Consider the following 27,040-nt stretch of genomic DNA (forward strand, 5'->3'; position numbering starts at 1 on the left):
TGAATGTTTGCAAACAGTGACGGCCGATGAGACCTCGCTACGTGTGAATGCAGGTCTTTCAGCAGGTCACATTTCCGGAAGAGGCCCTGTCCCGTCTGGCCAGTAGAAAGCATTGGCAAGAGCTGGGGCAAACCATTAAGCTCAAGGCAGGCAGGTCTAATTGATAATTAAACCTTTGGTCAAGATTCTGGCTACTGAACTTGAAAGGCAAATGAAGTATATAGATCGGCAAGACGGCTCTGATTTAAATATGCATGTACAAAACATCAAACATGGTATCCTTTCTAATTAGAGGGCAAGACAATGAGGATGAGCCATGGGCGTATTGGAGAAATCTGACAGGCCAGTGGTGTACTTTTTCTTCTGCTTGTGTGAACGGGGAGTTTTGTTTCAACCGCAGAAAGCCCTTGGCCCCCTCTGGCGCGTGGTTCCAAGGGCTGAGCCCTAGATGGAATATGGAAAGAAGGTAGGGGAATTGTGCAGGCTCCATTCTGCAGCCTGAGTTTGGATATCAAACAGTAAGGGATCATTTTAAGTCCTGGTGTGAAGAGGTTTCTCCTACTAATGAGGGTGTCCAGGTGAGAGCGTTAACATCAAGCAGAGAATTTAGGCGATGGTTCTCCAGAAACAACCTGCAGAGGGCAGTGAGATTTAACACAATGGTGTATTTGCTGACGATGCTCTTTCTGAAGCCGAGAGACGACGAGATGGGAGGCAAATCTCTGATCTCTCATTAACAAGACATTTTTACCCACAGAACCGCCACTCACTGGATGTTTCTTTTTGCTGTTTTTCGCACGACTCTGTGTAATCTCTAGAAACTGTTGTGTGTGAAAACACCAGGAAATAAGCAGATTCTTAGATACTCGAGCGCCGACAATAATTCCAAGGTCATCGTCACTTAGGTCACATTTCTTCCCCATTCCGATGTTTGGTCTGAACGTCTTGACCATGTCCGCATGTCTTTATGCATTGATTGCTGTCACATGATTGGCTGATTGCATTAACGAGCAGGTGTAGTAGTAGTAATCATCATCATTTGAGTGTATAAACACAGCGGTGTGACAAAGGTCAGAAAATCTCTGGCGCTTATTTGAAGACAGGAATGCATCACACCTCTCAAAATAGCACCATGAGATCTTTTAGTTCCACTCGAGAGGACAGATCGGCCTCCTTTCTAACATCACATCTGACGGTGTAGAACCCACTCAGTGCTCTATCTGCTTGTGATAAGGCTCCGGAGTAGACTTTGAACCCAGCGACCCCGAAACAAGAACATCAATAGCCGAGTTACAGTTGAGTTGAAGAGTCGATTTATTTTTGACTTGGGTCAACTTTTAAGGTCAGACCCAGGTTAAGCCCACTCTTGCACGGTGTGAACAGCTTGAGTGCTAGATTTGTGTATTACACTCAGCTGATGGCACATTCCACGTTCGGGCAGAGCAACTCTTTGCTACAACCCGGAAGTTGTTCTCTTACTAAGGGCAAGCTTAACATTCACTGTTCCTGGCATCCAGTGGCTTCTTGTTTCACGGGTGGGTTTAGAATAGAGAGCAAAAAAAAAATTAACTGTCTCACTGGAAAATAAATGGATTAAACGAGCAGGGGTGCATTAACAGGAGTGACATTCGATGATCTAAATTAAAGCAGTCAGGCCGGGATCTTGGGTGCTGGAATATCGGAATATTACCGCAGCCAGTGAATTGCAGAATTCACTCCATAACTGTACAGTGGGAATACTTTCATCACCAGCGTCTTCTCAAGGGTAGTCAGAGGTATGAAAATGCCTGAATTAGAGGGTGCGGTGGGTACGTGCCGACAGATGAAACTAGGTGAGGCGGGGAGGGTTCTGCCTCCTCCTTTTCCAATCCTGATGAAGGATCTCGACCAGGACAAGCATTTGAATCAGGAATTTATGCCGGCAAGAGGAATTAGCAAGATGGTCGCGAGAGAGGCGGTGGGCCGAACGGCCTCCTTTGCTGTACAGCGCCGTGGCTGCAGAATGTAATATGGTCAGGATCCCAAACTGATGACAAAGCGATCTGTCAGTTGTGTGGTGGGCAACCCTACCCTCCGCAGTATTCTCCTTGACCCTGCCCTCTCCAACGCCCCGCCGGCTCCCTCTCTCCGCCTCCTGCCTGTGTATAAACCACTTCCCCGCGGGGCATGTGACCGAGCTAGTCAGTGGAGGGAATCTTCCTGTTGTGCTGTTGCTATCACCGCTCCGGACCCATGCGGCGGCGCCGGCATGGCTGAGAGCCGGCGCGACCCCCACACCCTCTGCCTCTTCGACGTGGACGGGACGCTCACCCCCGCCCGGCAGGTAAGCACCGTGGGGGCTGCGGCCGCTCCCCGCTGGGAGAGACCGAGTGGGGTTTCGCGCTCGGGAGAACGTTCACAGTCTCAGCCCAGGTATTCTGTTCGGATCCGGCCTCCGGTCTCCCACCGAGCAGGAGAGTCAGTTCGTCCCGAGGACCGATCCGCACCCAGCCCCAGCTCTCCCGTGCACCAGAAAATCTGCAGATGCTGGAAATCTAAAGCAACACACACAAGACGCTGGGCGAGCTCTTTCCAGCCCTGACGAAGAAACGAGCTGCCTGGTCTGCTGAGTTCCTCCAGCGTTTTGTGTGTCCCGCTCACCCACCCCGGGGAAAACGGACACTCGCGACGAGGTTAGACTTTATCCTTTATCATCGGTTGCTAGCCCGACCTCACCGTTGTCCATTGCTCCCGTCTGAAGAGTCCCATCGTAAACTTTGCCGTTTCCCTTTGAGTTCCCCACAAATTCGTTCTCTTCTCCCCCAATACCTGTTCGCCCCACCAACCACTCGCCAACTTTCAACTTCTGTGTCCTGGTGTGAAAGTTTGACCAGGGTACTCGCATGGGATGCAACCTCGGTACAAGTTTTTTTTTTAAAAAACAAAATATACTTTATTCAAAAATAAAATTAGGTACAGTAAACCATTCAATGACTCTCAGTCCTTTACAAGTGTTTCCATTACATTCCCATACTTTTGCCACCCAGGTGGCGCTCTGTTATTCCATATTTACAAACAGTGGTTTAGGGGTATACACCCCGCCCCCCACCCCTCAACTCCCGCGGGAGAAGGACCCTAGACTGTGGTCCTTCCCCACCCGGCCCTTGCGGTGGCCGCACCGAGTTTGAGTGCGTCCCTCAGCACGTACTCCTGCAGCCGAGAATGCAGCATTCCCCCTCGGACATCTCCATGTGCTCTTTCCTCGGTACATCAAGTTACTGTTTGCCGTGGGCTGGGCTTCATGGAGTCGGTCACTGTCAAAGCGAGGAGCCCATGTTGTCGTTAAGTGAGTCAGATGTTTCCTTAAGGTTGTTACAACCTGGGGATAGTAATGGGGCTATGCTCCCACAACCTATTAAATGCTCACAATGACGTGTCTCAAATCGCCTCTGACATCCAAGTCCAGCTCCTGTCCTTCAAACCCGGCTTACAGAACAGATTGTACTGACAGGAGAAGGTTACTGGCATCTTTGGACAGTAGGGTTTCGTCAGCCATCCTTGGCAGCTCATCTAGGAGAAGGAAAACTCTGATCGCAAACCATTACTGCCCTGTAGCTATACCCACTCACGGGGAAGGCTTTGGGAGTAAATCTCAAGGGAAAAATCTGGAGCTGGAGTCCCTAAGGCAGTCAGTCCAACCTTGAGTTCAATGCGGACTGACAACTCCTGCGTTGCTACTGATGCCAAACTGTATCGGTCTCTGCCATTCCCTTGGGTTCATCAGGTAAGTGGAGAACATCGTACATAGAAATCTACAGCACGTTACAGGCCCTTCGGCCCACAATGTTGTGCCGACCATGTAACCTACTCTAGAAATTGCCTAGAATTTCCCTACCGCATAGCCCTCTATTTTTCTAAGCTCCATGTACCCATCTAAGAGTCTCTTAAAAGACCCTATTGTATCCGCCTCTACCACCATTGCTGGCAGTGAATTCCACACACCCACCACTCTCTGTGTGAAAAACCTGCCTCTGACATCCCCCTGTACTTCCAAGCAACTTAAAACCATGACCCCTCATGGTAGCCATTTCCGCCCTGGGACAAAGCCTCTGACTATCCACACGATCAATGCCCATCATCAACTCCATCAGGTCACCTCTCATCCTCCGTCACTCCAAGGAGAAAACCTATTCAAATAAGGCATGCTCCCCAATCCAGGCAGCATCCTTGTAAATCCAGTAGCTCTGTTACCTCCTCTGACTCCATGCACTTGGAGAGAGGAAGCTTGCTCGATGGGCAACAGCTTGCTCTGCGTATGGTTCTGCCCTGGCTTGTATAGACAGCTGGGATGCCATGCCCATGGTCAACCCCGACCAACGGAGAGCCTCATTGGTTAGAGCAGAGTGAGGACACGACGGTGAGTGACCCTCTGGTTACTGAAGGACTGCAGGGGTAGACTGCCGGTTGAGTTCCCAGTTGTTACCAGTTTCTTCTCCTGTTATTATCAGACACCCGAATGCACCTCATGTGCAAGTCTTGACCACGCAATCTGCAGATTTCCTCGTGTTTGCAATCTACCTCATTTATTATTTTGCACGTCATTCTTTACCTGAACCTCCTCTGTAGCTGTTTCCACTTCATTCTGCATTCTGTTTGGTTCAGGGCGGAAGTACAGGAGCTTGAAGTCCCACACTCAATGCTTTAGGAACAGCTTCTTCCCATCCATCAGATTTCTGAATAATTTATCAAATCAATTCCTCTTTTGCGCTATTTATTTTTTATTGCAACATAAAACATCAAGTTTCATGACCTATATACATACATCTACCGATGCTTCTGGACACATCTTCAGAGATGTTCCTGGAATCATCGGGTGTTTCAACATTATACACCCTCCTCCGGGCGACCCAGCCGGGGCAGATCAGACCCCAGCTTGTGTCCAGATGGCTAGCTACACATGACTCCATGGCTCCCCTCTCTTGAGCCGCAGCCACCTTGAGACCCTCTCTGCCCCATCGGTGGGACTGCGGATGGCTCTCCTCTTCCTCTCTCCCTCAATGCCCAATTGAGTTGTTGGCTTTATTGTTGGTACATTTTTATTTATGAGCTGGGCTGCCCAGCAATCCCGAGTCTAACCAAGAGGCAATTTACAATGACTGATTAAACTACCAGCTGGTACCTCCAGCTACCACTGTGGGAGGAAACCAGAGCATCCGGAGGAAACCCACGCATTCACGAATGCGAATCCCCTACATCCAACCTCCACTGGGAGACACCTTGCTCTCCATCCAGCCTGCTGGCAGTCGCTGACCAGTCCTGCGTACTTTGATAGCTTCCTTTCAAAGGTCTCTTCCAAGTGATCTTCCCATGGGACTGTCCGCTCCGGCAGCACCACCTGCTTCGTAGACTCAGATGCAAGGACAATGTCTGGTCACGGGGTGGTGGCTGCGATATGGTCGGGGAACCTCAGCTGCCTTTCGGGGTCCAGCAACAGCTGCCAGTCCCTGCACCAAAGTCAATGATAATAAATCTAACCCTGTTTTCGTTTTACCGTGTTCTACCTCAGTGCACTGTGTAATGATTTGATCTGTATGAGCAGTGAAAGTTCGAGCTTTTCACTGATCTCGGCTCGGTAGCTTAGTGTTTAGCGCAACGCTTTACAGTGCGGGCAACCAGAGTTCAATTCCTGCCGCTGTCTGTAAGGAGTTTATACGTTCTCCCCGTGAATGCATGGGTTTCCTCCGGATGCTCTGGTTTCCTCCCACAGTGGTAGCTGGAGGTACCAGCTGGTAGGTTAATTAGTCATTGTAAATTGCCTCATGGTTAGACTCGGGTTAAATTGGGGATTGCTGGGCAGCCCAGCTCATAAATAAAAATGTACCAATAATAAAGCCAACAACTAGGCTGACACCTGACAGTTCACTCAAAGCCTCAAAACAAGAAACGTGTGGACTATGCACACAGTGGCAAAGCTGGTAGAACTGTGGCCTCGCGGCGCCAGCGTCACAGGTTCAATCCCGACCTCTGACACTCTCTGGGTGGAAATTACTCAAACTCCCTGAGGAAACAAGAGAACCCACTGGGATCCCACGTAGGAGTGTGGGTTAGTAGTTAATTGGTTGCTGTAAATTGCCCCTAATGTGCAGAATTGTTATAGCTGGGTTTAGGACATGCAAATTTAGCAATTGACTTTGGCTACCAGTCTTCAGATCTGAATATGTATTGTGGAGTTAATTTGGAGTGCAGCTCTGAACAATGGGTTCCTCAGAACTGTGAATCCCAGTGCAGACAATGCTGATTCAAACTCATCTGGATGTCTGTGCTGTGGATGTGGATCAGGAGGTGTGAAGGGAGCATGCAGTTTCAAAGAGAGCGTTGTCCGTACACTGTGAATATGGAGTTGTCCTTTTGAAGTTTGCCACATAAAATATGGAGCCCATGTTGGGCCAGCAGACCTTTCGACCGAAAGCGTCTCCGTATGATGCCTGTTGTACCTTGTTTTGTCGAATAAAGAGGCTGCTTTGTGTCTACCAGTAATTTTCTCTGGTGACTTCATTCACGCATCAAGAATTTGGTGGCGTTGAGAGGAATGGGGTGAGAATAGGTTTCAGGGAAAATGAGCGGGGAATGGGATTGTCCTATGAACCAGCATAGACGCATTGGACCTTCTGAGTCTATATAGAAATTGTAAAGTTCTTCTCTTACCAAGGCTGGGGAAGGCAGCAATGTTGGTATAAATTATGTATGGGTTGCCATAGGAGTCAAGTAATTGCTCTAACCAGCATCAGTGAGAGCTAATTCGACAGGCTATGTACCCTGGTGCTGGTCTGGATGAGGATCTCAAGGTTACATTTGCAGGGTTAATGTCGTCTCCTGGTAGACTACGTTAGAACAGAGGGTCTTGCAGGTTCCCTCCTTCCATCTGGTTAGCTGAGGATGAACCAGGAGGTACGTTGTCTGCTGAAGGCTAGATCTGTGGCATTCAAGTCTGGCGACCCAGGCCTGTCCCAGAAAACCAGGTATGATCTGCGGAGGGCTATTTCAAGGGTGAAGAGACAATTTTGAACGAGGTTGGAGGCGACTTTGGATGTACGGCAACTCTGGAAGGGTTTGCAAGACATTACTTCCTACAAAGCGAAACCCAATAGAATGAATGGCAGCGATGCTGATCTCAAAGCCTTCTATGCCCACTTTGAAAGGGGGAGTATAGTGTCAGTTGTGAAGATTGCTCCTGCACTGGATAAGCCTGTGTCTCAGAGGCCGATTTTAGGCTGTCTTTAAAGAGAGTGAACCCTCGTAAGGCGGAAGGTCCCGATGGAGTACCTGGTAAGCCTCTGAAAACCTGTGCCAACCAACTGGTGGAAGTATCCAAGGACATTTTCAACCTCTCACTGCTATGGGCAGAAGTTCCCACTTGTGTCAAAAAGGCAACAATTATACCAGTGTCTGAGAAGAATAATGTGAGTTGCCTTAATGACTATCGCCTGGTAGCACTCACATCCAGGACATTGTTGGTGAATGGGACAGGTCCGTAGCAGGCTCATCAAGTGAGCATTGTGTTACTAATACGGAGGGAAGGAGGGGGTGATGACAAAGGGGGTAGAGGGAGGGAGTCAAGGGGAAGAAAAGCGAATGGGATGGAGTAAGTGGGGCAGAATGGAAGGATAGTGAGTGAGTGGCTGAGAGAGAAGAGCACAATCACTCTGATAGAAGGGAAAAGATTTCCGAATGATTCATGAACCCATGAGCACTCCCTCATTTTTTGTACTCTAGTTTTGTAATTTAAAGATCACTACGGCTTTGCATTGTAATGCCATTGCGAAAGAACGAATTTCAAATCATAAACACAAGAGTCTGCAGGTGCTGGAGGAACTCTGCAAGACAGGCAGCAGCTATGAATGGCAAGTCATATGTCAGTGATAATAAATCTGATTCTTTGAGTGAAGACAGATGACAGGGAAGTGGGAGGGGGAACAGAGAGAGAGGGAGGAAAGAGATGAGATGAACACAGAAAAGAAGAGTTAAAATAGAGGGGGAGAGAGAGCGAGAGAGAGAATGTATTTGTACCTCTGATAGTAGGTCGGACTCGGGGGAAGGGAGCAGGAGGCAGGGAAATTTCTCTCTTGCGCAAGGCCACACTTCAGCTTCTCTCTGACTCAGTCTGTAGTAAACACCAGACTTCGGTGCCTGGGTAATTGCGTATGTGACGATTCCCTGTGTTGGCAACGCCTATTGTCTCGTCCACTCCCCTTCCCTTACCTCCTGAAGACCAGCCAAGCACCACTACTGCAAGGACGGGGGGGTAGGTCTAGTGAAGTGAAGGGGGCAAGTGACACTCCTCTCCCCCGCACCCCACCAATGCCTCCTGGAGTCGGGGGGGGGGGGTTAAGGGTTGATTGGGACAGCCCACTATTAGTTAAGTACGGTGGAGCCGGTGGAAGCTGAAGACCCATCACAATGGCAGTGAAGGTGGAGGAAGGCTGCGGCAGAGAAGGTCCCTGGTTGTCTTGTGTTCCGTGTCACTGGACCCTGACCCCACGTGGTGGCTGCCTGTGCATCAGCCCCCCCCTCTCCCCACATCAACTAAAGTCACACGCAGCCATTCTCCGCTCGGGGAACAGTCCATTGTGAGCACATCGGACCTGACTCGAGCGCTAGCACTAGCAGTTAAGTGTGTAACCAGTAACACAATGAAGAACTACTATCCAACCAATTAGAGACCTGGTTCAGCAACCGGCACGCCAGGTAATATCCGCCACACATCCTGGTTCCCAAGCTCTCTTCCTAACGCTCCGTGCCCCCATTCCCAATCAATTCACCAGGCGCCATTCCCTGTGTTTTCATTCAACCAACCCTTCAGAGTTCTGTTTCTTGTGCTGCTTTTCAACTTGACCAGTTCACTGGGAAATGAATTATAGTGCCACATGTCAAAAAAATATTAAATCTCTTGGGGAACATCCAATAGTTTGGAAAATTAGCTGATCAAACACCACCAATGTGCTGGGTCACTGCCTCCTCGAGCTCGTGGCCGTCATTCCTGTGCCATACTTGGTATTCCAGACAATGTGGACACAAGCAATGTATTACAGAGTTGTAAACAGATTGCAAGGCAGCTGGAAATGTTTTAGTGTTGGTAAATGTGACACAATCCTCTCCGTACTTGGAAAGGGTTTCCAAGTTTTCTTCCTAAACCTGCAGGCCAACAGCCCGTGAACAAGATCTGGTGGAGCAAGGGTGTTGGACCTCGTGGTCCCGCGCTCTAAGCCCCGGTTACGCCCACCCTGCGGGGCGTCGGCACCTCTCAAAGTTCAAAGTAGCTTTATTGTCAAAGTGCTTACAGGCCGTCCTAAGATTTGTGTTCTTGCCGGCATTCACAGTAGAACAAAGAAATACAAGAGAGTTGGTGAGAAACAACACACAAAGACTGACAAACAACCACTGCAAAAGAAGACAAACAGCAAATACAAAAAAACAATAAAATACATAAACAAATAGATAAATAAATATTTTTTTAAAATTTTTTAAATTCAGAGAGAACATGAGTTATAGAGGCCTTGAAAGTGAGTCTGTAGGTTGTGGAATCCATCCATTCCCCCCGCACCCCTCTCTCTCTCTCACCCCCCTCACCTGCCCTCTCCCCCCTCTCTCTGCCCTCCCTCCCCTTCTCCCTTGACTCTACCCTCTCTCCACTCTTCCCCCCCTTTCCACCCCACTCTATTGCTCCTCTCTTCCACACACCCCTCTCCTCACTCCCCCTTCCAATCCTCCTCCCACATACATAAACATAAGCCCTTGGGTCAGGGGCTTGGACTTAAATCCCCAGCCCAGGAACAGAGTCCGAAGGGTTATGCGTCCAGAGGAACCTTTGTCCGACAAGCATTCTCCCCGGTCTGTGCCCCTCCTGACCCCGGTTCACCCCCTCCTACCCCAGCCCACCTTCCCTCCACTGGTCCACTCCCCGTTCTCATTCTCTTCCCCACTCTGCTTGCAGAAGATTGCTCCAGAGCTGGATGCGTTTTTGCAGGGGCTGAGGAAGAAGGTGAAGATTGGTGTTGTGGGAGGCTCAGATTACGCCAAGATAGCAGAGCAACTGGGGGAAGGAGAAGAAGGTGAGGTGCTGGCCGTAAGGGGGGGAAGGGGTGAGCGGGCGAGTCTCAGACCCCATCTGTTAACCACCGTGGGCAGTGGGGTTACCACAGATCCCTCCCGACAATTCCGTTAGACCTCGGAGAGGCAGGAGCTCCCCGCTCCCCGGCGGCCGTCCACGGTTCCGTCACGCCCCGCTGTTCTCACCCATCTCCCCTTCTCTTCTGCCATTGCAGTCGTTCAGAAATTTGATTATGTCTTCGCTGAAAATGGGACGGTCCAGTACAGGGACGGGAAGTTCGTCACAAAGGAGGTGGGTGAGTGGGTGCGATGCTTTGCCACAGAGGTGGAGGGGGGAGGTTTATCATTCTCACGTGTATGGAGTTTCAGTAGAAAAACACTGTTGTACGTGCCATCACATCAGTACGTCAAGACAGTAGGGGGGGAAAGCATTTACAGAATACAGAGTTAGTCAGGTTCAAGGCCATGACGCACTAGACTGGGATCAAGCGTCTGTTTTATCACACAAGAGGTACACTCAATAGTTCCATGGCTCTTCCATGAACTCAGGCAGTCACAGAGAAAGCATGCAAACTCCACACGTACAGCACCCAAGGTCAGGATCCACGTGGGTCAGCTCAGTGGGGTTGGGGGTGTGCTCGAGCCCGATGTTAGCCACGTTCAGACTTTCTGTATGGGGCGGGGAGGAGAGATGGTCTGGGGTGGACGGGGCCTTTGACTATTCCAGCTACTTGACTCAGGCAGCAGGAAGTGTCGACAGGGTCCGTGGAGGGGAATTAGGGAGAGTGAAGCTGCTGTTAGAATCATGAGGTTGTTCAGCAGGGTTACAGGCTTACAGAGTCTGCACCAAATATCAACCACATGGTTACAATCATCCTATTACCAATCCCATTTTATTCTCTTCGCATTCCCATAATTCCAGCCCCACCCATCCAGTTTCTACTCTTCACCTACACACTAGGGGGCAACTTTCAATGTCCAATTAATCTTCCAACCCTCACAATGTTGGGATATAAGCATTCTTGTGGCAACTCTCTGTCAGTGGTGGGGAGGGCTTTGCCTGTGATATACTGGGCCGTATCCACCACTTTCTATAAACTATTCCATCCCTGGGCGTTGGTGTTTCCATACCTGGCTGCAATTCAAACTATTAGGAGATTCTCCGCTGTGCATCGACTGAAGTTTGTCAAAGTTTTTGGTGACTTGCTGAACTTAGGCAAACAGTTAAGAAAGTTGAGGCAGCGTGGTGGAGCTGGGGTCCTGGTCCCATATGTCTAGCATCCAACTAGAAGATCAGCGAGTCTCCGGTAGACTGAGACACGTCTGTCATCGAGTTCCGGCAGTTGTCGACGTGCGACTGTTCCTGTTTTCACCTGTATTTAAGTAGTTGTAGGCAACCTTGGCGATGGGGCTGGAGTCACGTATAGGCCGGAGGAAAACAAAATAGACTGTTGGGTGCTGTGAGCATGAGCGAGGTTGGAATGGTGGAAGTTTGGCCTGATGACTGAAAGAGGTTCAGACGCTGGGGCGGGGGGAGTTAGTGGGTAACTGAGGACGAGCTGGGGGAGGAGAGGGTGGAAATCGGGTGGGAAAAATGAGAAATTAGGGACATGAGAGGAGGAAAGGAGAAGGAGATGCAGGATCTCTGCAGGTGGCAGGAGCAACTTCACCAGGACATCATAAAGTCATAGAAAGTCATTACAGCACAGAAGGAGGCCCTTTGGCCCATCTAGTCTGTGCCGAACCATTTAAACTGCTTAGTTCCATCGATTTTCACCCAGACCACAGCCCTCCGTACCCCTCCCACCCATGGACCTAATGAAACTCTTCATAAATATTGAAGTCAAAGACATTTCCACCACTTGCGTTGGCAGCTCATTCCAAAACTCTGACCAGCCCCTGAGTGAAGACATTTTCCCTCGTGTTCCTCTTAAGCGTTCAGCCTTTCACCCTTAACTCATGACCTTGGGTCAGCTGGCGATCTGCGATCCTGTCGAAGGCAGAGGGTTGGATGGGAAAGCCGGGTGCAGGGATCTGGGAACGGGGGAGAGGTAGATGTTGTTCAGAGTGAGAGGGCTGAGTGGCAAAACTTGGGGCAATGTCCATCCGTGTGCAGAGTCTCTGGGAAAGATTCAGGAAACTGGGAGGCTGGAATACGTTTCCAGAATGCAGGAGGTGAAGTGGAGAGTTTTCAGCAAGGCCGGACTTGGTTCATCCTGTGCTAATTAATGCACCTCTTCCCTTCCTTTTTCCTACCCTGTCCCTTCCCACCTCCTCCTGTCACTTTTCTCCCTCCCCTTCCTCTTCCCTCCTCTCCTCTCCCTTCTAACACTCCCCTTTCTCTCCATCCTATCCAATTCCCTCTCATTCCCTCTCCCGCCCCTTCCTCCCCACCACCACTCTCCCCTTCCTCATCCTCCTGGGCTGTCCCCTCATCACCTCCATCCCATTCTTCCTTCCCACCTATCACCCTCTCTGACCCTCCTCTCTCTTCTCTTCCCTTCCCCCGATGTCCCTTCCTGCATTCCCTATCCTCTCCTGCTCTTCATACAAATCCCATTTTGCTCTTCCCTCCCTCTGCTCCCTCACCTCCCGTACCTCGCCCACATCTCCCTCGTCCCCTCTCCTCCCTCGCCCTGCTCTATTGTTACCCCCAGGCCATCCAGAACTACCTGGGTGAGGAGTTACTCCAGGAGCTGATTAACTTCTGCCTCAGCTACATGTCTGACATTCGACTACCCCGCAAAAGGTAAAGAGACTGCACCCCACCCTTCTGCTGCTGGGCCTAGCCTGGGTACTTGCTAGCGTGGGTGTGTGGGCTGGGCAGTGGAAGGTGCGCAGATGGAGTGGGGGATCAATGGGGGAAATTGCAAAGGGCAGGAAGAACCATGGGCCCCACTCCAGCTTGCCGAACGTTCTGATATAGGATCTCCACCGCAAATGTCAACCATCCCTGCGTCGCCACGGAGTTCCACTAGCAGTTTGCTTTTCATGACGCTATTACAGCCCCAGCGACCCAGGTTCAATTCCCGCCGTTGTCTGTTTTCCCCGTGACCGTGTGGGTTTCCTCCCACATTCCAAAGACATAAGGTTTATTGGTCACATGGGTGTAATTGGATGATACGGGCTCATTGGGTCAGAAGGGCCTGTTACTGCACTGTATCTCTAAATAAAATTAAATAATATATTAAAAAATCCTTACAATAGGCATAGTGGTCCTTCATCCCATTGAGTCTATCCTAGCCCTTGGAGCAAGTTCAAAGTAAACTTATTAGCAAAGTATGTATATGTCAGCTTAAGATTCATTTTCTTGCAGGCATTTACAGGATATAAAGAAAAACAATAGAATTTATGAAAAACTAAACATAAGTAGACACAGAATAACAAACAATGTGCAAAAATGACAAACTATACAAATAAAAAAATACTGAGAATGTGAGAATATTCGTTGCCCTCTGCATTGATAATTTCTCCCATAGATGGTGGTGTATCTCTGGATCTCTTTGCCTCAGAGTGTTGTGGAGGCCAGATCATTGTGGGGGGGGGGGGGGCAATATTTAATGTGGGGGTAGATAGATTATTTGAAAGACGAGGAGTTTTGGGGAACCAGCACAGTAGATATTGAGGTCTGGGGTGGGGCAGTGGTGGGAATTGAACCTGTGTCTCTGGTACTGTAAGTCGTTGTGGTAATCCTTCACCTTATTTTCCCCACACTCTCATCAACTACACCCCCCCACCCGCCCCCAGATTCTACCACTCAGCCACCACCCACTAGGGACAATTTACAGTGGCCTGTTCAGCACTCACATCTTCGATAAGTGTGTGCCAGAGCCCCAGGTGGAAATCACAGGCGGAGCATGCAAACTCCACACAGGCAGCACTCGAGGTCGGGATCGAACCCACGTCTCTACCCAGGGCAATACTAAGCAGAGAGGAATGGGAGTGATGGGATTGGTTGGAAGGCTGTCTTAGACTCAGTGGGACAAATGGCCTCCATCTATGTTCCGAGGAGACGTAACGTGAGCCATTGTGTTGCAGGGGCACCTTCATTGAGTTTCGAAACGGCATGTTGAACATCTGTCCCATTGGCAGGAGCTGTTCCTTAGCAGAGCGACTCGAGTTCTCCCAGATTGACAAGGTAACTGGAGGGTGCTGGGGTGGAGGGAATAATGTGATCTCACAACAACTCACTCCCATGCTGTCGTTGAGGAGGAGGACATCTTTCCAAAAGGTTCCAGTCCTTCCACTAGATCAGAGGTTCTCAACCCGGGGTCCACAGCCTCTTCGGTTAGTGGTAGGGGTCAATGGCATAAAAATAAGTTGGAAACCCCTGGGCCAGATCATCACTGACATCTTCAAAACCTCTTTGGAATAAACATCTGTTGTTCCCAGTCCTGTTTTGGAACAGTTCTGGTCCCTTGACTTAAGATGGTTAATGCTAGACCAGAAGACATTCCTGAGTCTATTGGAAGAGACCACAGATGCTGAAATCTGGAGCGACAAACTCCGCTGGAGGGCCTCAGTGGGTCGAGTAGAATCCGTTGGAAGAAACAAACTGTTGCCGCTTCGAGTTAAAACGTCAACGATTCCTTTCCTTCCACAGATACTGCTCGACCCGCCAAGTTCCTCTAGCAGAATGATTGCTACTGTGTTCAGCTCCTTTGTGGGAAGAGACGGTGTCCTACAGCAAAGGAGAAAAAAACCTTAGACCCGTGTTCTCTGGAATTTAGAAGAACTCAGGGTGGACCTCATTAAAAGATAAAATCCTGAGGGGGCTTGATATGGTATATTTTGCAATTTATATCAATAGACCTGACTCTGATTCTGAGATGTTTCCATTAGTGGGAGAACCTCCAACAAGGAGACAGAGTTATAAAGTGGTCATTTAAGACTGGGATGTGTCAGAATTTCATCTCACAGAGAGTGGTGGTCCTCTGGAATTCTGTAACCTGGGCCTGGTCGTTAGAGGTGTTTATAGAGGAAGTAATTCATTTTTGAAAAGATTAGGCATCACGGCAGCTTGGCGGTTAGCACAATAATTTTACAGCGTCAACAATCACCGATCGGTGTTCAATTCCTTCAGCTCCTGTGAGGAGTTTGTACGTTCTCCCCGTGACTGCATGGGTTTCCTCCGGGTGCTCCAGTTTCCTCCCACAGTCCAAGGATGTACAGGTTAGGGTTAGTAAGTTGTGGGCAGGCTATGTTGACGCTGGAACTGTGACAGCACTTTCGCCCTGCCATTCCCCCCCCAGCACAATCCTCAGACAGTGTTGGTCATTGACACTAACAACACATTCCACTGTATTCTTTGATGTCTGGTGTACATGTGTCAAAGCTCATCTGTCTTTATTTGTGATTGAGAACAGAGGCCAGCAGAGATCAACCATGATAATGTTGAGTGGAGTGATGGGGGGGGAGGGAGCCACGTTGTCAAGGGTCCTGCGTCCTTGATCGACAATAACACTACGTTGGGGATTCGGATGTCTTTAAACAGCTCGGTCAGATTGGCCTTCAGTGAGGATACTCAACACGACCTACTGCTAGGAAAGTCAAAGCCACGGTTATCAAAGTACGTCCATGCCGCCATATACAACTCTGAGGTTCGTTTCCGAGCAGGCATTCCCAGGAAAGTAAACGCAATTTGTGCAAAAAACTACACATAAACAAAGGCAACCAATGTGCAAAAATTGACAAGTTGTTCAAATTTTAAAAAAAATACTGAGAACCTAAGTTTAGAATCCTTGAAAGTGAATCTGAAAGTTGTGGAATCAGTTCGGTGTTGGGGTGGGCAAAATTATCCAAATATAAGAGGAGTTTGGATAGGCACATTGATCTAAGGAAGGTGGAGGGATTTGGACATTGTGTAGGTAGGAGGGGATTAGTGTTTGGGTGTTTTAATTGTTTGACACAACATTGTGGGGTGAATTGCTTGTTCCTGTGCTGTATGGTTCTACGTTTTATGCTCCTCAGTCTCCTACACTCTAAGAAATAAAGTCCCAACCTACAGGAGATGGGATGTTATCTCCATTCTCAATGGAAGTCCCTCTATCCTGGGGCGGTGTCTTCAGGTCTTAAGACTCCCCCCATCATAGGAAAAATCCTCTCCACATCCACTCTTCATCGGGGCCTTTCACCATTCGATAGGTTTCAATGAGATCCCCTCTCATTCTTCTGAATTCCAGTGAGTACAGGCCCAGAGCCCTCAAACACTCTTCCTATGACAGGCCATTCAATCCTGGAATCATTTTTGTGAACCTCCTTCGAACCCTCTCCGATGTCAGCGCACCCTTTCCCAGATAAGGGGCCCAAAACTACTCTCAGTACTCCAAGCGAGGCCTCACCAGTGCCTTGTAAAGCCTCAGCATCACAGCCTGACCTCCAGCACTTTGTGTGTGCTGTGACAGATTTCCAACACCTGCAGAACCTTTGTGTCTCCTTTAAATGGAATTCTGAATATGACAGAGGAATTCTGTAAATGGAACAGCCTGGGAAAAATATTGCTCTTTGATTGGCTGAAGATATTGGAAACAGTTCTTGCTGCCCTGTGTTAGCGTCAGAGCCATACCAGGAAGGTCCTGTGGAATGGAAGCAGCAGGAGGAGAGTTTCATTGCATTTGGTGCAGCCGGTAGAGCTGCTGCCTCAGCTGCGACGACCTGGGTTCAGTCCCATCCTCCAGCACCCCACAAAAAAAAACTTGCAGGTGGGTGGGTGGGTTAAATTGTTTCTGTAAATTGGCCCCGGTATCTAGGCAAGTGGGGTAGGATCTGTGGGAACGAGGGAAAAATAGGGCTAGTGTAAGTGGGTCAGCACGGATTAGGTGGGCCGAATGGCCTGTTTCTGAGCAGTAGGACCGTGTGACGACTGTGTCGTCACCTGAATTGGTAACCCTGTTCTCTTCTCCACCTCGCCCTGAACTCCCCCCCTCCTGGAGCAGCCGGCTCCCAAGGGACTGAATGACCTCCCCCCAGCTCTCCTTGAGTCAGCTGTGTGTCACCGGACCCAAGTCATCCCACAGTGAATTAGAGGTTCCAGGTTCAAATCCCACTGTCTAGCGCAGGGTGATGGAAGTACTGTTGTCTGTTAAAGGCTACACCAAGCCTCTCCTGTCTGCTCCCTTTAGTAGACACAAAATATCCCTCACTGTCACCTCAAAGACAAGTGGTAAAGTTCCTCCTGGTTTTCCAGGACAACTTTTTTTTTGCAAGTTTTTTTTTTAAAAAAGCACATTTTTGTTTGTGGACTCTTGCTGTGCATAACTGGCTGCTGCACTCCCCCCAGTGGCCACACTTCACTGGCACCCCATAGGTTGGAAGGGGCTTTGGGAGGTCCTGAGGCTGGGAGGGTGGGTGGACCCACCTTGGTGGGGAGGGCTGCCGGGCACGCATTGCTAATCCTCGCCTTTCTTCCGCCAAAGACGGAGAAGATTAGAGAGAAGTTTGTGGCGGCTTTGCAGAAGAAGTTTGCCGGCAAAGGTCTGAGCTGTACCAGAGGCAAGTAAGCCAGAAGTGTGTGTGTGTGTGCGTGTGAGTGTGACGTTATATTGTTTGTGTGTGTGTGCATGCACGTAGGTTGTTTGGGTACAAGGTCCACAGTGCTCGGCTCCTCTCCGATCGGTTAGCTCAGGCAGTCACTGTTCCGGGAAGGGGATGAACTTTGTTTTGTCAGGAGCCACCACCCACCACCCACCCCCCAGCACCCTCAAATCGCGGTCGCCCAGCCCGTGGTGACGTCAGCTCTCAGGCCGGGGCTGCCAGGCCTGGCCCAGGTGGGTGGAGTGGGCGGAGAATTCACGGCGCTGCCCTTACACCCTGTGGATTTACACTCACTTGTCACAGGTAAATGAGCAAGCTGGGGCCCCAGGGAGATATGGGCAGATAAGCTGATTATCGGTAATCAGTTTAGTACTGTCACTTGTGCTGAGATACAGTAAAAAGCTTCAGCTTTGAGTGGCTCCGGACATAAATATGCAAAGCTAGTTAAAAATGAAAGAATGCAGAATGAAGTGTTACAGTTACAGAGAAAGAGCAGTACAGGCTGACAATAAGGGACAAGCGTCATAACGAGGTAGAGAGGGGGACCAAGAGTTCATTCTTGATATGAGAGGTCTTTCAGTAGTAGGGTTGAAGCTGCCCTTAAGCCCAATGGTTACCTGCTTTCAGCTTTTTGTACTAGAGAGTGGCGCAGAGAGAATGCTTGGGGTGGGTGGGGTTTTTGCTTTCCCGAGGCAGGGGGGCAGATGGGGGTACATTGAAGTGAGGCTGGTTGGCAGAACTTTAACTCTGTGAGTGATGGGCTGTTGGGGGGAGGCGAGGAGTGTTCCTCTGTTGTACACCTCCAGTGAGGAGTCCTAGGACAGAACAAGGCCAAGGCCTGGGTAACCTGCCCTCACCCAAGCAGGGCCCATCTCCATTGCCTCACATCTACCAGTATCTCACAGCCTCAGCCCACGGTGAAGCTCTCTGGCCACACGGCCACGCTTTCTGCTTCCAGTCCCCGTTGTCCTCTGGAACACATCCGCTCACAGTGCCTTTATTTCCAGCACTATGCCGAGCGAGGCCATTCGGCCCATTGACCCTGTACCAACTCTTTATAACAAGAACCCAGTCAGTCCCTTGTCATTCACCGTCCCTGCCCCTTGATCTTCAATCATCTTACACCCCGAAGGTCCAGCCGTTGGGAAGAGTGTCTCTGCGTATTGTCCTACCCCAAACTCCTCAGGACATCAGACAGACCGTTTACCCTGTTGGTCAGAAGGCCAGGCTAGAATGGGTAAACAAACGAGGGACCACTCCGCCACAGGTCAGGACCTTGCTGGGTTGTTGGCGGCTAAGGGCTGGCTTAGAACCTAGGACATTCAACACCACAGCACAGGCACAGGCCATTCGGCCCACAATGTTGTGCCGATCCAGCCAAATAATAAATCAAAACAACACCCACACATTAATCCCTCCTACTTACACCATGACCTTCGTCACATCCATGTGCCTATCCAAACAACTCTTAAAATAAAAGCCTCTAATGTATTTGCCTCTGCCATCATACCAGGCAGCACATTCCAGGCATCCACCACTCTCTGAGGGATAAAAATTACTTATCCCTCACCTACCCCCTTGAACATACCCCCTGTCACCTTCAATGCATGCCCTGTGGTATTAGACATTTCAACCCTGGGAAATAGATACTCCCTGTCTCCTCTGTCTGTGCCTCTCCTAATCTTGTAAACTGCTATCAGATCTCCCCTCGGCCTCTGCTGCTCCAGAGAAAACCCAAGTTTATCCAGCCTCTTGTGATAGCACATCCCCCCCAAGCCAGGCAGCACCCTGGTAAACAACCTCTGCACCCTCTCCAAAGCCTCCACATCCCTCCAACGGTAGGGCGACCCGAACTTTATGTAATACTCCAGTTAGTAATTGTACGTCTGTGTATTCCAGCTTCCATTCCCAGTCCTGTTGGGATGAGAGGATTGGAACTGCGTCTCTCGCTGTGCCCTTGGAAAGGGATTTGGTGATGTGTGACAGCAATTCTTATCGGCACAGCATAGAAATCATCCTGAGTGGATGCACCCACGCTTGCTCCGTCCGTGAGCACAGGAAACTGCGGAGCTGGGGAACACAGCCCAGCACATCACGGAAACCTGCCTCCCCTCTGCGGACACTCTACTTTTCCCTGCCTCACTCAAGTAGCCAGTATAGTCGAAGATCCCACCCACCCTGGTCATTCTGTCTTCTTACCCCTCCCACCTGTGAGAAGATACAAAAGCACATAGTACCACCAGGCTCAAGAACGGCTTCTACCCTCTGTTATAAAACTCTTGAATGGTTCCCTAGTGCAACAGAATGGACTGTCAACCTCCTTATCACCTTGTGCTTTGTCGTCTGCCTGCACTGCACTTTCTCTGTAACCGTTGCACTTTTTTCCGGTACTTTGTATTGTGCACTGTGTAATAATTGACCTGTATGAACAACATGCAAGATCAGATTCATCTGATAATACAGACTCTCAGTCTTCTCCAATCAGAAGCCCCGGGTGAACCAGGAGATCCACAGTCTCTATCAGAACATCTCCAATGCCATATTTTAAGTTTGCTGATGACACCACTGTTGTGGGCCAAATCAAAGGTGGTGACAAATCGGAGTGTAGGAGGGACATTGAAGATCCGGCTGAGGCACCACAACAACAACCTCTCACTCAATGTCAGCGAGACCAAGGAGCTGATTATTAACTTCAGGAGGAGGAAAGCCCAGGCCCATCAGGGGATCAGAGGTGGAGAGGGTCAGCAGCTTTAAATTCCTCGGCATTATCTTTTAGAGGACCTGTCTTGGGTCCAGCAAGTAAGTGCCATTTCAAAGAAAGCACAGCATGTCATCCAGAACTTTGACAAACATCTATGGATGCGTTGTGAGGAATATACTGACCGGTTGCATCACAGCCTGGTACGGCACCAAAGCCCTCGATTGGAAGATCCTACAAAAAGTGGTGGATATAGCCCAGCCCATCATGGGTAAAGTCCTCCTCGTCATCGAACACAGCTACACGGAGCGCTGTCGCAGGAAAGCAGTTCCACCGTCAGAAACCTCCACCATACAGAATATGCCCTCTTCTCACTGCTGCCTCAAGAAGAGGGTACAGAAGCCTCACGTCCCACACCAGCAGGCTCAGGAACAGTTATTACCCCTCAACAATCAGGCTCTTGAAGCAGATGCCCATGTGCAGTGCTTCACTGATTCTATTGCATTTATTTCCATTTACTGTGAAAAAATGAATGTCAGGGTAGTAAATGGTGATGTGTATATATATATATATATATGGCATAATAAGCCAATACCAAGATCAAAGCCAAATATGCCAATAAACTCTTCTTGGGCTTCCAGCCAGGTACAAATAGCCCGAGAAGAGTTCATTCGTCATACATGCCGGGAAAGCACTAGATACTTTTTCCAACTATGCCAATTTGCTGAATGTTACTTACGAAGTTCAACGTTACCTTCAGTGCACCTGCACACCCCTTAAGAGTCTGTGGAAAAGTGTGTTTGAAGAGTAAGGAGCAGAGGGCTCTGATCTGTCCGGTGCACTGATGCACTGGCTACCTCCAACAGCACTGAGGAGAACCTCGGCCAAGTCCACCAAATCCACAGGCAAGATAAGGGATCCTTTCCCAGAGCCCAACACCCCAGCACTAAGGGAATGGTTATACCTGGTGGACTCCCTTGGCCAGGACTTAATCACACCCAATTCCTGAAAGAGGCTCTCCGTTCCCAGCTCTGCCTGGCAGGAGGCGGTCCAAGCTTCCGTGAGGAAACATAATATCTCCACCGACTCCAGGGAATCTCTGACCCACAGGCACTCGAAGTGGAGAAGCTGTGTTAGGATGGTACTGGGAGCCTTGAGTCCATGCCCTGGGAGTTGCACAGAAGCTACATGTAAGTTGGGGACAATGTCCGCCACCTCACATCAGGCCCAGTCACCCCATCAGCCTCCTACTCTGGGAAAGTGTGAAGTGATACACTTCGGCAAGTCAGACAGAGAGCCAGGCTAATGGCAGGATTATTAGCAGTGTGGAGGAGCAGAGAGATTTCGGGGTCCACGGCCATAGCTCCCTCAGAGTTGCCATGCAAGGTGGTAGGGTAGTGTTGAAGGGGAAAGGTGTGTTGGCCTTCATTAGTCGAGGGATTGAGTTCAAGAGCCATGAGGTAATGTTTCAGCTCTATAAAACCCTGGTTAGACCACACTTAGACCACTCAATCTAGTCATCTCACTATAGGAAGGGTGTGGAAGGTTTCAAGAAGGTGCAGAGGAGATTTTCCAGAATGCTGCCCGGACTAGAGAGCAAGTCTTATGAGGAAGGGTTGAGTGATCTTGGGCTTTTCTCTTTGGAATGAAGGAGGATGAGGAGAGACAATGGAGGGGTGTAATTCGACAAGAGGAATCTGTGTGTTCGTAGTGCACAGATTCTAGGTCCCTAATACCTTTCCCAATGCTCTTTTTTTCACCTCGTGTGCCTGTGGGCCAGGATTTCCCCGGAGTCATTGCGGATATTACGTCTCCTCAAGGAAGCTTTGAGCGCAACCTTGAAGCTTTTCCTCATCCTGCCCGGGAACGATTTTCCGTGACGGAACTGGTCACAGATCCGTCAGATGCTGTTGGAGAAGCCCAGGCGAGTGACCGTGGCGCACTGTGTGCCAGTGACGGAGGGTATGAAGGTTTAGATTGGCAGATGGAGTCAGGGGCTGCCTTTTCTGGGTTGGCCTGCTGGAGGTCTGTAAAATCAGGATGATGGCGGTAGACAGCAAAGGTGTTTTTCCCCGTGGTGAGACTGCCTCAACCACAAAGATTTAAAGCTGGAAGTGGGTTGTTTAGAGGGGATCTGTATGTGTGGTGTGTGGGGATTAGTTTTTGTTACTCAGGAGTCAGGAGCACACTGCCTGAGGGGGTGGTGGAGGTAGCGACTCTGCCAGCATTTAAAAGGCATCTAGTTAGGGATCTGAATCACTGAGGCATAGAAGGCCACAGAGATCATGTGGGTTCGTGGGATTGGTGTGGAGGCAGCATGGAAACAACAGGACAAAGGGTCTGTTTCTGTGATGAAAAATGTTTTTACGTGCAATTAGTACAGGAAATGGGACCTTATCTTGGGGGGGCAGGGTGGGAGTGGGAGAGGTTGGGGAGGTGAGAAATGTGATACTAGGATGTGGAGAATCTCAAGATTTATAATTGTCCTCTGCCCTGTCCCCTCCCTTCCCCCATCCTCCTCCCTCCCCTCCCCCTCCCTCCACCACACTCTGCCTTGCCCCTCTCATTTGTCCCCATCTCTCGCCTTCTGTCCCTATACTACCCTCACTCCCCATCCCTCCACTCATTCCTCTCTCTGCATCCTCTCCTTTCCCCTTTCCCTTCCCTCTCTCCTTACCCCTTTCTTTCCCCTTCTTTTCCCTTTACCTTCCCCTCTCCCTTCCTCCTCTCCCCCACCCCCCTGTCCCTCCTCTCCCCCTTCTTACAGGGGGCATGATCAGCTTTGACATCTACCCCGAGGGTTGGGACAAACGCTACTGCCTGGATATCCTGGAAAAGGACGGAATTAAAACGATCCACTTCTTCGGGAATGAGACGGACCCGGTAAGGGTTTCACTGAGGGTCTGGACCTTGACCAGACATCATGGGCTGTGAGGGATCAGTGCGTTGACCACGGTTGGGGGGGGGAGGTTGGTGAGGGGTTCAGGTTAATGAGAGGTCAAGGGTTGAGAACTCAGGATGAAAAGGGATTAGGATTGATAAGGTGTCTGGGGCTGTTGGGTCAATGGTGGGGAAGGTAAGAGGGATGCAGAGAGTTGAGGTCAATGAAGACTCAAGGGTTGAGGTGTCAGGAGGTGCACAGAGGTTGAAAATCAGTGAGAGGTCAAAGGTTGTGGGGTCAGGGAGCATGAGGTCCATTTGAGGTTGGTAACTTTAGGAGCATTGACAAAGAGATAGGGTAGGTTTGGAGGTCAGAAGGATACAAGGGGTTGTGGGTTGATGTGTATCTGGGGTTCACCAGTGGCCAGACTTGACAGACTACCGTGCCTACTGGTTCAGGCAGTTATCAGGCACCACGTAGCACTCCAATTACACTGTCAGAGACCAACATCTCTCCCCCATCAACCATCTCTGGCAACAGACTCCCCCATTCGTTGGTCTCCGTCATCAACAGACCCACCTATCATAGGTCTTATCAATCCCCCCTGCCCAACCAGCCCCATTTCTTCCAAGGTCTTAAATATAACCAGATGATGAAGGAGGAGGCTGATGGGGCAATGTATTGACGAACAAAGCCATTGATTGGAGAATCCATTGATTGAGGGAAGCCATTGATAAGGAAGGCCATTCACAAGCAGCTCTTTGATAAGTAGAATCCTTGATACACATGGAACCACTGAGCACATCTGTTGACCACTCTGGCCATAAACAGGACAGGCACTGGATGACCCATTAACCATTGAAAAGTGGGCTGTCCACAGTTAGTTTTTGACTAGTTGTCCACTGGTGAGCCGTCTCTTAACAAGAGTTTGCTGGTGGTTTGGTTGCTTCAAGGCTGCACATTGGACCCATCCCACCAAAAAGTTGGCCAAAAATGACATAGGTTGTAGTGGGACATTGATGGGATGCAGACCTGGGCTGGATAGTGGTAGATGAAGTTAATTGCAGAGAAGTGTGAGGTGATACACTTTGGAAGGTCGTACCTGAAGGCAGAGTACATTGTTCATGGTAGAATTCTTAGCAATGTGAAGGAACAGCAGGATCTTGAGGTCCATGTCTGCAGATTCCTCAAAGTTGCTGAGCAAGTTGATAGGATTGTTGAGAAGGCATATGGTGTCTTGTCCATCACTAATCGGGGAATTGAGTTCAAGAGTTGTGGGGTAATGTTTCAACTCTGTAAAACTTTGGTTAGACCACACTTGGAGTATTGTTCAGTTTTGGTCGCCACTTTATAGGAAGAAGAATTGGAAGCTTTAGAGAAGGTGCACTGAAGATTTACCAGGCTGCTGCCTGGATTAAAGAGGTTGAGCAAGCTAGCGCTTTTCGCTTTGGACAGAAGGAGAATGAGAGGTGACTTGACAAGGTGTTAAGAGACATAGATCGAAATGTTAGACAGAGCTTTTTATCCCAGGGTGAAAATGGCTAATATGAAGGGGTATAATTTTAAGGTGATTGGAGGAAAGTAAAAGGGGAGGAATGCTAGAGGTAGTTTTTCTTACACAGAGAATGGTGGGTGTGTGGAATGTGCTGCCGGGGTGGTGTTAGAGGACGTATGTGAGGGACATTTTAGAGTCTCGTAGATAGGCACATGGGTGAAAAAAAAATGGAGGGTTATGTGGGAGAGAAGATTGATCTTAAAGTTGGTTAAAAGGTTGGCACAACAGCTGTACCATTCTATATCCTATGTAAACGTACTTCTTGAGGGGAGTGCAGTGTCTGGTGGTTGTCGGCTTTGATGGGGCTGTACCACTGGAGACCCGACACCAGCGAGCCTTCACTCAAGGGAAGCAAAACTACTTCCATCTGATCACTGACCAAATCATGGGCATGTTGGTACCTGACCATAACACTCCCTCTAGTGGAAATCTAGGCTTATTGGGCCTGTCAATGAAAGATGCTTGGATGAGATTATTCTGTGGGGCCCAGGGAAGGAGCGCACTGAGGAGGGGCAGAGAAATTGACTCCACTGTCTTTTGCACACAGGGTGGTAATGACCATGAGATCTTTCATGATCCCAGGACGATTGGATACACAGTGGTGTCACCGGAGGATACAGTCAGACTGTGCAAAGAACTCTTCCTGCACAAATGAGCCACACACTACCTTTCCCAGACCTGGACCCGAAGATAACTTCTGCAGGAACTTCACGGAAATCTGAATGTAGAAACATTTTCTGGTGGGGAGAGATGTTGACATCAACTGCGTTTGTGGGATGTCCCTCCGTTACAATTCCATTTCAGCAGATGATGCCAATACGACTTGAACTCCTTGTCATTCACCCTCAGTCGGGTACAGATATCATTTTGTGCACACCAGACCCAACTGGAGTTGGGAGCATGCGCTTGCAATGTGCTCCCCAGCACCACCTACTGGCCAGTGCTCAGCACTACACCGTGACTGTTGACATAGCATATCTGAGCAGGGAATGTTGGCAATCCCATCTACAGTGCTGCGCGTCGACAAAAAGTACGGCCCAAAATACAGTGACAGATGTGAATGTATTCTCGTTAGTATGAATGAAAGAAATAAAGAATATTTTTTTAAACAGAGATTTGTAAATGTCAGTGCACAAAAGGTTCCTAAAGCACAAAGTTCAAAGTAAATTAATTATCAAAGTACGTATATGTAATCATATACTGCTTTGAGATTTATTTTCTTGTGGGTGTTCACAATGGAACAAAGAAATGAAAAACTACACACAAAGACTGCCAAACAACCATGAGTTGTTGAGTCCTTGAAAGTCGGTAGGTTAAGGGATCAGTTTCGGGTTGAGGTGAATGAAATTGCCCATGCTGGTTCAGGAGCCTGATGGTTGAGAGGTAATAACTGTGTGGGACCTAAGGCTCCTGTATCACCTGCTTGATGGCCGCAGCGAGAATGTGGCAGTGCTCCCTGTAGATCCGGGGAGAGCTTTTCCTCTGATGAACCGGGCTGTATCCGTTACTTTTTGTCGGGTTCTCCAGTCTTGAGAATTGGCATTTTCATACCAAGTTGGGTGATGCGGCCAGTCAGGATACTCTCTCCAGAAGCTACAGAAGTCTGTCAAAGTTTTAGATGACACACCAAATCGGTGAAGACTTCTCAGAAAATAGCGGCTGAGAGTGTCATCACCCACTGAGGACACGCAGGTTCTCAGTGGATGACATTGTGATAGAACCACTGCCTCACTGGGCTGTTGTGTTGGGTTCGATCCTGACCTCTGATTCTGTGGGTGTGGAGTTTGTATGTACTTCCCGTGCTCGAGCAGGTTTTCCCCAGTGTTCCGGTTTCCTCCCACACCCCACTTGAAATCGCCCCGAGGTGAAGAATTGAATCTACTCACCTAGCTGGTCTGTGGGGTACCAGCAGGGACCCAATTCCAATAGAAACCTAAAATCATAGAACAATACAGCACTGTACAGGCCCTTCGGCCCACAATGTTGTGCCGACCCTTAAACCCTGCCTCCCATATAACCCCCCACCTTAAATTCCTCCATATAGCTGTCTAGTAGTCTCATAAACTTCACTAGTGTATCTGCCTGCACCATTGACTCAGGCAGTGCATTCCATGCACCAACCACTCTCTGAGTTAAAAACCTTCCTCTAATATCCCCCTTGAACTTTCCTCCCCTTACCTTAAAGCCAGGTCCTCTTGTATTGAACAGTCGTGCCCTGGGGAAGTGGCGCTGGCTGTCCACTCTATTTCTCTTACTATCTTGTACACCTCTATCATGTCTCCTCTCA

At 49.4% G+C, this 27,040-nt stretch overlaps 2 protein-coding genes across 9 annotated transcripts in view; one reads left to right on the plus strand and one right to left on the minus strand.

Annotated features, from left to right (window-relative positions):
* The window catches only part of LOC132383020 (general transcription factor II-I repeat domain-containing protein 2A-like), a 266,610-nt gene that overhangs the window by 111,708 nt on the left and 127,862 nt on the right, over positions 1–27,040 (minus strand). The window lies entirely within an intron of this gene.
* LOC132383013 (phosphomannomutase 1-like) lies at positions 1,786–25,833 on the plus strand. 8 transcript variants are annotated; one of them, XR_009508523.1, is made up of 8 exons: positions 1,788–2,323; positions 9,971–10,088; positions 10,302–10,378; positions 12,744–12,835; positions 14,125–14,224; positions 17,502–17,577; positions 19,519–20,710; positions 23,085–23,201. XR_009508523.1 is itself a non-coding variant. In XM_059953694.1 (8 exons), the coding sequence occupies exons 1-8, from the start codon at positions 2,030–2,032 to the stop codon at positions 25,406–25,408; spliced, it is 981 nt and encodes a 326-aa protein (XP_059809677.1). In that variant the 5' UTR covers positions 1,797–2,029; the 3' UTR covers positions 25,409–25,833. The 8 variants fall into 8 exon arrangements, 5 of the variants coding, with proteins under 5 accessions (XP_059809682.1, XP_059809679.1, XP_059809678.1 ...); XR_009508521.1 differs by having other exon boundaries at positions 19,519–21,507; positions 23,085–23,200; XR_009508522.1 differs by having other exon boundaries at positions 19,519–21,507; positions 23,098–23,200.

This window comes from Hypanus sabinus, chromosome 29 (assembly GCF_030144855.1).
Source record: "Hypanus sabinus isolate sHypSab1 chromosome 29, sHypSab1.hap1, whole genome shotgun sequence".
Classification (NCBI taxonomy): domain Eukaryota; kingdom Metazoa; phylum Chordata; class Chondrichthyes; order Myliobatiformes; family Dasyatidae; genus Hypanus; species Hypanus sabinus.